This window comes from Gossypium raimondii, chromosome 6 (genome assembly GCF_025698545.1).
Source record: "Gossypium raimondii isolate GPD5lz chromosome 6, ASM2569854v1, whole genome shotgun sequence".
In the NCBI taxonomy this organism is placed as follows: Eukaryota; Viridiplantae; Streptophyta; class Magnoliopsida; order Malvales; family Malvaceae; genus Gossypium; species Gossypium raimondii.
Window position 1 is genome coordinate 52,382,187 of NC_068570.1, and position 12,456 is coordinate 52,394,642.

Here is a 12,456-nt window from a genome sequence, read left to right on the forward strand (position 1 = left end):
GTAGGTTTAGGTGGATGCATATGGTGGCATGGGGTAGGGCCCTGGATATGCTCGTATTTGGTGTAAAGTTGTTAATATCGCTGTGTGCTACCATCACCATCTGTCTATCGTACTTGCCCACATTTAGCAATGCCCACCAACCGGTTCAACCCCACCATAGATATGTGTAAATTAGTATTGAGAGCAAAACTTTTTTTTTTTTTTCTTTCGCTTGTCGTTATTAATCATGCATTAGCTGGCACAGCAGAGGCGTGTTTTGTCCTACCAGGGTGGGAAGGGATTGCCTTCCCATGATCAAAATCTATGAATTCAGGTAATTATGAGACAAAGTGTTGGGTTTTGTTGCGGTGGTTCAACTTGTTCGCCTCAGATCCTTCAAGTATTTCATAGAATACTGAGCTTCGAAACTTTTTTTTCTTTTGATTGCTAACGCCATTATAAAGATTGTTCTCGAGTATTGGCTCAATTGTGAAAACAAGTTAGAATCAAAACTCTTCCAAGGGGAGGATTGTGCAAACCCCAATATACTAAATAAAAATTGTCTACATCCAAATTATAATTGCTAGATGATTAGAATTATAGTTACTCTCAAATATTGGACTACATAAGTATGATTGTTCTATTATTTGTGTTTAATTTAAATATCATAGGTAAAAGGATTGATTACTTAGTAACATTACTAGGACCGAGCAAAAAAAAAACCTAAATGTCACTTGAATCAAACCAAACCAAGGTTTTTGGACAATTTATAGACAATTTATAGAATGCACGTTAAAAAATCGCAATTTCTAGAACTCGAACTGATTTCTAATTTTAAATTTTATGATGTAAAAATAATATCTTATAGTTAAAATAGTGAAAAAAGTTAAAAAGTTTTATTAAAAAAACATTTTTTTAAAAATAGAACATATAAAACTTATTAATTATTTATACTTTCTTGAAAATTATTGCTTTTTAGACATATTTATGAAGAAAAAACTTTGAAACAAAGTTTATTTTGTCAAACAAGTCAAAGGTTGATATGGAAAATCGAGAGCTAAACCAATTTAGACCGAACTATGATGGAGGATTTAAAAAATTCAAAAAACTCAACTAAACTAAGTCAATATCACCCCTAAACATTATCAAGGAGAGGTTATGTCGGATCACAATTTTTTGCAACTTGGATAGCAATGATGCATTATTAGATGTGATTCACTGTTTTAATATTAAAAGTGTTCTATTATTATTGCTAACATTACAGATCCTATAGTGTCGCACTCTATGGTCGGAATTATACAAAGAAAATTGGGATTATATTTAATTTGTTGCATAAGTTAAATTAATTATATAGAAATGTTTAAAGGCCTAGATTATTCGACTGTAAACTTTGAACTTGAGAAAATGGTTAATTTGATGATTTTCGGGTTAAGAGACTAAGTTGCAAAAGTTGTAAAAGTTAGGGACAATTGTGTAATTTTAAAAAATAAAAAGGTATAAAATGCAGAATTAATTGGCATATGAATATAAGCTAATAAAGGGAAAAATTTACATTTTAGATCAAGACCCTGTTGACTTGCATGGAAAAGGGAAAATTACAAAATAGCCCTTAAATTTTTGCAGCTATTACATTTCAGTCCAGGTAAGCTCGTACGGTTAGATTTTAGTATAATTTAAATATTTAATTGTTTGTGGATTGAAAATTTTTTAATTGAATTGAAAGTATTGAATTGTGGTAAGTGGATTGATTTGAGAAATAAATTGTATTAAATGTTGTTAAATGACACATATGTGAGCCGATGAACGTAGGATAAGATATAATTGGCATGTCAATAGGTTATATCGCACGCTATACGAGATTGGTTGATGTTGAGATGATGATTATGAACTCATTCATGTTTACTGAATATACCGAAGTTCAGCATTTGTTGTGAACTATCGCGGTATATTACAGTATTTCAGGTGTGTTTCAGGGGCGGATGTAAAGCCTACAGGCTTGGCACTTGGAGCCCAGGTGTGTCTCAATTGGTTAGCTCGTTTCAGCGATTTGGTGTGTTTGGTAAGTTAAATGTGTATCTAAATCCATTACAACGTTAATCAGGTATAGTTAATGATATATCATAATTGATTGAATTAATTCACTCGGATACAAGTTTATGACTCACCTGTGATTTGGTTATGAATGGCAAGATTATGATTTATGACATTTTTGTATTATGTATTGATTAAATTATTTCAGTAAGATTCTTTGTTTCTGTTCGTCGAACTTACTAAGCTTCAATAAGCTTACTTGTGTGATTTGCATTTCTTGTAGATATCTTTTGGTTGGAACGGAAGACCAGGTCAGCAGTCAAGTCACACTATCCATCCGATTTCGGTAGTTTTTGAACATTTATTTTGAATTATATGACATGTAATAGGTCGTTATGTTTATGACCTCGTTTGATATGTATATATATAAAGCATGTATCTAGTTCATCTTTTGATCGATGTTGTCTTGTAATGTGATGAGAGTTACAAGGTTGCTAGGTTTGGTGGTGAATATAGTCCATTTTTTAAATCATGCGTAGGTTTTTGGTAAGTATAACTAGGAATAAATATGGTTCATGTTGATCTTAACTTGGCAAGTTATAAGGTTAGGTATTTAACTTATAGTTGGACAAGATTGTATGTTTGAATGGTTGAATGGTTAATGAATTATATTGTTGTATATGTGTGTATACTTGTGGTACCATTGAAGGTACATTGGTTAGGTATTAAGATGGTTGATTTAGCATGATTTGAACATGTTTTATGACATTTTGAATAGGTTTAATGGCTGGTAAAATGATTGCTTAGTGTCCAAGAAAGCTTGAAATGTAAACTTGATGTTTATGTTTCATTTTGGTGCACATGGCCTGGGACATGGGCTGCCACATGGCCATGTCCCATACATGGTCTAGCACACGGCTTGTGACATGTGACACAAGTCAGAGAGTTACACAGTCTGCGACACGGTCGTGTGACCCAACTCAGTGAGTTACATGGTTTAAGACACGGGCTGGGACATGGCCGTGTGTCCCATTATTCGATTACCACACGGTCTGGCTATGTCACACGGTTGTGTGACCCCTATTTTCAAAATTTACAACTTTTTCCTAAATTTACGAAATTATTTTAAATTAGTCCTGATTTGCTTTTGACTGTTTTTAGGACCTCAAAGGCTCAATTTAAAGCCCAAATGTATATGTTTGCTAGGTTTCTAAGGAGTTTTAGGTAATTAATATTAAATGACATTATTGTTCTGATTTGTTCAATAATGCTTCGTAACCCTAATCCGATGACAGAGACGGGTTAGGGGTGTTATAGAGTGAGTCTAATTAAATTAAATTAAAATATGTTTCATATATTTTAAGGAAAAGTATTTGGTACACTATCAGTGCATAAGCAAGGTTAAAAGGTTGACAAGTATCTTATAAAGTTATAAGGAAATATTAAAAAAATACACAAATTTTTTTAAAATACTTGTGAAATAAATAAAGTACATATACCAAATACTAATCCATTTGAAGTATATCATCCTATCTTTTTCGACTGAAAAATTCTCTATTAGCATATAAGTTTTTGGAGAAATTCTTCGAAAATTTGAAGAGATGATTCTGTAATTTCATCGGGTGAGGAAACCTTATGAAACTCAAAATTTTCTACTTGGAAAGAAGCAATCCGTTGTCATGTATATGGATTCATGATGTGAGAACATAAGAATTTTATATTTTTCTGCGTCAACTATTCTCCGATAACCCAATAAGGTGTCATAAGCATGAGAGATCGATCTCTTCCCTATATTCTTTGTAATGTAGTCTCTCAAGACTGAAATAGTTGATACTTTCATTTATTCATAGACAAGAACAAATGAATGTCAAAACAATGAAAGTGTCTTCAATCATAGATATGGAAAATACCATCAATACCGTGAACGATAGGGTCTGAATGAATGTTGGAAGAATTTGAAGTGGTCATTCTCTTCCCAATAATAATGTCCTTCATTTTGGGCATGTAACGTATTTAAATGTCATCTTCCACAATGGAGCTTTGGTTTTTTCAACAACCTTTTTGGCCTTCTTCATTCTCTACTATTGTATAGATATATCATGTCTAAGATTTTGCTTGGTAGAGTGAAAAGAAAATTGGAACGATGGAAAATTGAAGGGATAAAAATTTAGAAGGATTGAAAACATAAATTTTCTTTCCATGGGTGTGCTTGGTAAGAAATATAGAAAAATGAAAAGAAAAATATTCTTTCCATCCATTACTTAGTAGAGTTGAAAATGGATAATTTTGAATTAACATACACCACTCACTCATTTTATTTCCAATTTGGAAGAATTGATTTTTATGTATTAGAATGGAAAATGATCATCTCTCCTATTTTCTTTCCTCTCACTTTTTTTTTCTAACCAAGCACACTCAAATCTTATTTTCTTTCCACTTTTCCACTCCATCTTCCCATCCCTTCACTCTTCCACCCAACCAAACACACCTTAAAAGTTCTTTTAAATCCTTCTCAGAAGAATAATTTTCTATCAATCTTTCGTAAGACCCAATAGCCATATAAGCTTCCACTACTCAATCACTTGCATAAACATTTAAAACATTTTGGTTGTATTGGAAAATTACCTCTCTTTTTGACACCTCAAAAAAGAAATAAAATTCAGTAAAAAACATATTATTGTACGTTATCGAGACCTCCAAAATACATTTGTAATCCCTTTTACTCGAAATGAACCAATACATTCTGAGCAAGAGGTGTCACATTTGGAAACTAAAGCTAACTTAACTAAAGAATAAATTTCAAGACTTCACTTTAACATAAACATACTCATTTGAAGTTATTTAAGTAATTTCTAAGCTCACTTTAAAGTTTGGTTACAAACGGGGGTCGTTTGAGGCTTAAACATGATAAAATAGGGTAAACAGGGTCAATGTCGTGACACAGAGAAGTGACACCAAAAAAAAAATTGCTCTAATGACTCCAATGTCGCGACACTGAAGGTTAGGTGTCGCGACATTGGGCTTTGGATGTTGCGACACCGGAGACAGTTTTCCTGGAATGTTGGATCTGGCACCCTAAGTGTAATATATTTGTTTGTACACTTGTAATTTTTCGAACAAATTGGTTAATAAAATAATTCATGAATTATATTAATATCTTTTGTCTAATTTCCTCATGTGGTTTTTGCATGTAAATCAAAATAGAAACAAATATTAGCTCATTGGTTGTCTAATGTTTAACTAATACTAAGCGGTATTACGTGGTCGAATCGTAATACAGAAATATAACATATATTAGTAGATGAACCTAAACATGTCCTTAGTTTAATTGGACATGAGCAAACTCACTGAAAGACTAATTTACCTTCTATCAGGTCCAATTGGAGAGATGTTTTGTCTTAGGCATTGGAGCGGATGACTCCTAGAAGATAAAGACATAGGTGTGACTAACTAGACATTGAATTGGACCCAATCAGAGAAATTTCTGAATTCGATTATGGATTTATTCACTTGTGACATTCATAGTGTGACATACCTTAATCTTGAATGGATGATGGACTATGCATTCGTGACTCGTATACTTTGATGTAAGTAAAGCCTGAGTTCAAATAGATAAGGAACCGAAAGTTGGTGTGTTGGGTATACGACTTCTACAGTATGCAGTATCATTCACAATAGAATTCATAGCTCAAGATATGGGTAAACGGTATCCTCTCATTGACACTACATGATAGATGAAAAGTAAACGTTGTCACAAGTCATTTGTCTTTGTGATAAAGACTTAATTACTATTTGATAATAGTTGACTTTTCATGAAAAAAGATGTAATGGTTACCATGAAATAAAATAGGATCATACTAGGAGAACAGATTTATCTCAAAAAGATTGAGGATATCCTATGACGATAACACACTTATGACAAGGTCATTGAACGAGCATTGATCAAGTAACTTTAATAATGGTATGTTATTAGGGGGAGCTCATGAAACACCCGAATTTCTAATAACCCAAAAATTTGAAATAATTAGAGGACTAAAATGAAAGAAATCACAAGTTGACAGCCTCTATTGAAAGAAACAGGAAAGTTGAAAACTAAATTGGATATGGTTGAGAACAAAACCTGGTTTGGTTAGAATGGAACTAGCCAGTTCCTTAGTGGGGGACAACATGATTAAGAATGAACGATTCTCATAAGATTGGTAATAGCGCTAGAAAGGCTATAAATAGCTGGGAAATGGCTTCCCTAGAATGTTTCTCTTCTCAACTTTGTTTTGTTTTCTCTTTTTCATTTTCATTTTCTTCGGTAACTTGAAGAAGGAATAGCCATGGAAGGTTCTGCATTAAGCAAACTTCATGAGGATGGAGATGGAAAAGTAGGGAAACCAGCTAGCTGGTAAGATTCTTAGCCTCTCTGTGTACGTAAGAATAGGTAAATGAAGTTATGGACTTCAGAACCATTTTAAGAGTTCTAAATTTTTATGAAAGTTTAAGTTTATGAGATGAAATACAAGTTTAACTAGTAAACTTTTTGTTGTAATGCTTAGCTTCTAGGAGAAGGGAAGCTCTGGCGTCCGAGAAAGCTAATATGAGGAAACGATGAAACTTCAGGTGAGTTCCAGACTCCAATCCTGATGTTATGATCTATGTTGTGTACGTATGCCATGTTTGCATAAACATGAAATATGATGATATGAGCATGAATTACATGACTGTGTGAAAAACTTTAATGGGATAGATGAAGTTAGGATGGGAAATGGAGAGTGACCCTATTAGTTACCGTCTCGGGTGAAGCTTCGGGCCTTGTGGAGGGAACATTGCGGTGTTTGACATCAATGTTAGGTGGTGTAAATGAGATAATGGGAGTAAGATTCAGGAAATGAAATCATTGAATGGTATTTACCTCGATGACAGTATGGACTGTTCCTTCGAGGCGACACCGTGTTGACAGTATATAACGTAAGACCATAGATCAAAGATGCTATATCAGCCTGATATGAGGTACGTAGTGTAAGACCATGGATGAAAGATGTTATGGTAGCATGGTACAAGGTAAAATGTATATAGCGTAAGACCATGGAAGAAAGACACTATGGCGGCACGGTACAAGGTATAAGGTATACGGTATAAGACCATAGATGAAAGATGCTATGACAGCCAGGCATGATGAGTAAGACCATAGATGGAAGACTCCATGGCATCCACAGAGATAAGCCTGCTGAGACAGTAAACACAGAATAGATAAGTCTGCTGGGACAGTAAACACAGATGAATTTTGTCAGGATAGTAAACACGGGGTAAGTCCGTTGGGACGTGTGAAATGAGGTAAGAAGGGTTTAAGATCATAGCTCAGCTATGACAACCCATAAAGTCTGCCAAGACTATAAGTGAAGGGTATACTGCCAGTGTGCCAAGTATGGGAAACCACGCAGGTGAAAGGAGAGTTAAAAGAAAGCGTAAGTATGGTAAGTGGATCATGAGGTATCTGTCAAAAAAAGAGGGAAGCGGCATAGGTAGATGAGAAAGTCGGCAAGGCATGAACGATGACTCAATAAAAATTAAAGGAAGATAGGTTCCGTGAAAACTGGCATATTATGGAAATGAAAGAAGGGAAACTTATCCAAGGATCACGAGAAAGGGATCTGTCAAGAAGAGCCACCAGGAAGAGCTTAAATAAGTGGTATGCAAGAAGTAGACCCCGTCAGAGGGTGAATAAGTGTACTCCTAGGAAACTGGTGTCATCTAAAAAATAGAATTATTATTCTGTCAAAAAATAGTGACAATTTATTTCTAAGTATAAATTCTATTTTCTAGGAATAATAATTCTACTGGTTTATATAAGAGAGAAATTTACTTTTCCATTGGAAGTATAGTAACTAATTTTTTATTTGAAAGTGTTCGAACCCACACTTAAAGCAATTCATGGTATGAGAATAGCGAAGAAGGCTATTCGGTTAAAAGTCAAGAACGACAAGGATCCATCTAGCCCAAAACACATGTGCGATTTCGGGAAAAGTTTATTACTATAAATATCACAAACCAACTCAATTTTTAAAATTTTATTTTTTTCGTTGTACAAAAAAACCGTTTTCGAGCTGGATTTTATCTTACATGGAACATGTTTGAATAATTTAAAGTCAAGTTTAAACTATCATTAACATTTCCATAACACATCTAAACAATTTAGGGACTCAAAATATGTTGGATTATCATTCAAAAACCTCATATAACACATGAACATATCCATCTAATGAAAATTATCCCAAGGTACAAATTGACATTAAACATGCATGACATAGTTATGGAACCACTTAGTTACTTTACAAAAAAAAAATCAAATAGCTTTAATCCTATATACATGCCACCCTATTATCAATATTTAAGGTTCATACTCCTCACTCCTTGCTTGATGATGAAATAAGGATGATGAGGGCCACTTCAAAATTTTGCCTTCAAAACAATCTTTACCTAAGTATTTTAAAACAACATATTAAGCTTGTAAAAGCTTAGTATGCACTAAAGAATTCAAACATTGCCATTGAGTTTAATTAACTATTTTAACAAATAAATAAACAATTTAACATGATCACAGTAAATAGTCATAGTTAAAGTACATAATAGCAACAAGGTTAATCTTTATTTTTCCACTTACCATACTTTTATCATCTACACATTGATTATGTATCATTCAATTTCGCACATTGTAGACTCGAGTGAAAAAGGATAAATGGAATGAATTCAAAAATACAGGAGCACATAAATGCTAAATTAGGAGAACTAAAGTGTTAAATTGATTGCCTTTCCCCGTCCTCGCGAACAGGGCAAGAAATCAACACTAAGACAACAATAAAATCCAAATAATTATGTGCGATGTCTGCAAGTGTGACAAACCAATTGTAATATATTTGTATAATAGGGTATAAGAGTACTCCGAGAATCAAACCCAAATGAATCAGTGATTAAGTGAATTCTAGCTACAAACGTGCAATTAAAGAGTCTAAACAATTACTCGCTAGATACTATAGTATAGGAAATCATTCAAGAGTTGGATTATACTAACTAACTAAAAGTTGCAAAGGACTAAATTGTAAAAGAATCAAACTACTTACCCATCAAATACAAATAAATACGATAGCAAAGACCAATTGGTTGATTTTCATGTGACTGGTTAACTTTTGAATTAGGGACTAAATTGTTATTACTCCTAAATTGACTCCACTTTACCTCATGGACTTAACTTTACCAAATTAGACAAATTAGTTTGGTTTATCTCTCGACCTTATCGACTAACCTAGGACATACTTATTCGTGCCCAATAAGATCTCCTCTCGGGCTCACTTATCTTGATTTACCTTAGGGGTGTTAATCTTAAGTTTTCAAGTCCATTCGATTTAGTTCAATTTTGCAATTTAGTCCCCAAACCCAAAAATTAATTACCCAACATTTCCATCAATCAACCCCTAAATATTTAGCTACTCATAATTAGCAAGAAATCAAATGAAAATAACATTAACTTAAACCCTAAGCAAATCAATAAAAACCCAAGCTTTCTTGGAAAAGCTTGGATACAACAACAATTGTAGCAAAAGAAGTAAACAAGAAAATTAAAGGAGTGATTTTTAACAGGAAATTAAAAAAAATTTATTAGCATTAAACTAGGATTAAAATGTAAATACAAATTATATGGTCGGGAATTTTGCTGCTCAAATCCCGGAGGTGTGGCACGGTTTTGGTATCTGAGATTGGGGTGATCTCTCCATCCCTCATTATAGGTAGCTGAATATGGATCATACCTTCTCTGATTTGGAAAGATGGCGTTAGCTTCCCCTTCCTGTAATGTCGGACACATATCTGTGGTATGTCCTTCCAAACAACAAATGCCACATAGTGAGGCTTTCGCATTACCTCCAGTCATCAATTTACTTACCATAGCCGTTAAGTTAGCTAACTGAGCCTCCATCATACTCGACTGACCCTCCTCCATTCGTTTACCCAAGTCGGACCTCCTGAGACCGAATTGCTGTGTATTCTGCACCATATTAGCAATCAAATTTCGGGCTTGCTCCGGAGTTTTATCAACCAATGCACCTCCACTCGCTGCATCAATCATCCCTCGATCTTGTGGTGTCAACCCTTCATAAAAATATTGCACTAAGAGCTGCTCACTAATCTGATCCTGTGGACAACTCGCACATAGTCGTTTAAACCTTTCCCAGTACTCATATAATGACTCACCTACCAGTTGCTTAATTCCACAAATTTCCTTCCTGATTGACCCTATTCTTGATGCCGGAAAGAACTTCTCAAGAAAAGCTTTGTGCAAACCTGTCCACGTCGTAAATGAACCTGGCGGCATATAATATAACCAGTCCTTCGCCAAACCTTGTAACGAGAAAGGAAAAGCTCGGAGCTTGATTTGTTCCTCTTCAATGCCATCTGGCTGCATAGTCGAACAAGTTATTATAAATTCATTAACATGACGGTAAGGGTCCTCACCTGGTAGTCCATTGAATTTCAGCAACAAGTTCAGGAATCCTGAATTAAGCTTTAATGGCCTATCAAGGGCAGGATAAGTGATAGATGGTGGTTGCGCAGCCAAGTTAGGTGCGGCCAATTGCTTCAAGGTCTGGTTGGCCATGTCGATGTCCTCTAAATCGTTAGGCTCGTGGAGATTGTGAGATTTGGCTTGTTGATCGGTAATGTTAACAGGGAACTTCGATGTTCATCGTCCGCTCCTTAATAACATATACTAAATGGACTAATCTACCTGCAAAGACAAAAACAAGAAAACAAAGTAAGTTCTAAAAATCAAATAGATTTGACTACGTCACTTCCCCGACAACGGCGCTAAAATTTGGTAGCTGTCGTTAACGTCTGCCAAATTAAATTCACTTACTTAACCAACATTCACTAGTAATATGGGGTAAATAGGGAATCGTCCCACGAGGAAGCTTGCAACAAATCTATTTGAAGTGATTTAAAATTAAAGTAATGTAAAAGGCATGTGAAAGAAAAGAAAAGAATAAATGGGGGAGTTTATGTTTTACGGTTGCTAAAAATAGTCTTCAAGTAACAAATAAACTCTGGCTCGAATTAAAACTACTGAGGAGAAAATATCAAGAGAAGAATAATGCTTAGTATTTGACGCCTTAATCCACCCAGCACAAGTCCTTTGAAACCTGAAATTAAGCTAAGAAATCAAATTAGCAGCAAGGCTAAAAAAAAATATCACTTACGAAGCAATTTCCTATCCCTAGTAAATTATTCAATTAAAGAACGTTCATGATTGAAATCTTCCTTTAATTATCTTTGTGTCGACTTTGTTAAAGGAATTTTAGAGTTTTAGAGACTTCGCCTTGCCTTAACCAAAGAAAATCCACCAGCGGCTTCTAAGATTAAATCTGAAGTTGTCTTAATTAGCTGCAGCCAATTATTTATCACTAATTCTAAGTTTAATTGAGAAATTCGATTTCTCAATTTGCACTTAAATGATTATAAGAAAAATTCCCAAATTAATTAGGTGATCAATCCAATTGAGTTAGAAAAATTTCTTTGAAGATAAAATCAACAATTCAAGAATGCCAAATTCGATTTTAGAAAATAAATTTTCAAATCACTTGTGCTCGGTTTCATAAGTGTCTAACTAAGCGTAAATAAACTAGCCACTCATAGCTAGTAAAACAGAACACGAATCCATTGGAAAGAATATGAATTACAAACTGATTCTTGGAAGGCAAAGTTCTTCAAGACGTCCGATTTCCCTTCTCCAAATTAGCCGAATTTACTAGCTGCTACTCTAGCTCCTTGATCGGATTTGCTAGTCCAATTTTAGAAAATTCTGCTTGCTTGAATCACGCCTTTCCTATGCTGCTGTATATTTTTTTCTGTTTTTCTCCACACCTCTTCAGCTGCTGTCATCTCTATTTATGGGATAATAACCTCCCACAATTCAAAATTAAATTCAATCTTATCCCCCTTTTTCTTAGCCTCACCCGTCGCATGAAAATAGCTTCAGCTTAGTAGAGTTTTAATTTAACTCTTCAAAGCTGATTTGGCTTCTAATTGATTAAACTAGAGTCGGTCACCGCTTGGCATGAAGGAAATAATAATTCCCTTCTTAATTTTGTCGCATGTTTGGCTTCCAATTGGACCGACTGCTCTTCCATTGTTTGTTTAATTCATTCGGCCTGCTGTTTTTTTTTTTATTGGACCGAATGTTGTCCTCAATATTAATTTAGCCTGCATATGATCATCATTCGGCAGTTTTATTCATGCAGATTGACTTCCAAAATTGAGCTTAAACGGGCATCAAAATGTTCCCTACCTGCACATGAAATAAAAATAAAATTAAATTGGAGAATTGGAGTGTAAGCTAATTATTACGGGATAAAATGTCTCTAATTAATTTAGGCTGAATTATAACTTAATTGACAAAAAATTAATCAACAA

General features: G+C 34.3%; 1 protein-coding gene across 2 annotated transcripts; it reads right to left on the reverse strand.

Annotated features, from left to right (window-relative positions):
- Window positions 1-9,599: 9,599 nt before the first annotated feature.
- LOC105771574 (uncharacterized) lies at window positions 9,600-11,995 on the reverse strand. Of its 2 annotated transcripts, none has more exons than XM_012593008.2 (2): window positions 11,728-11,995; window positions 9,600-10,774 (listed from the first exon to the last, which is right to left on the reverse strand). In XM_012593008.2, the coding sequence occupies exon 2, from the start codon at window positions 10,643-10,645 to the stop codon at window positions 9,638-9,640; it is 1,008 nt and encodes a 335-aa protein (XP_012448462.1). In that variant the 5' UTR covers window positions 10,646-10,774; window positions 11,728-11,995; the 3' UTR covers window positions 9,600-9,637. The 2 variants fall into 2 exon arrangements, with proteins under 2 accessions (XP_012448462.1, XP_012448463.1); XM_012593009.2 differs by having other exon boundaries at window positions 11,724-11,995.
- Between the last annotated feature and the right edge of the window lie 461 nt (window positions 11,996-12,456).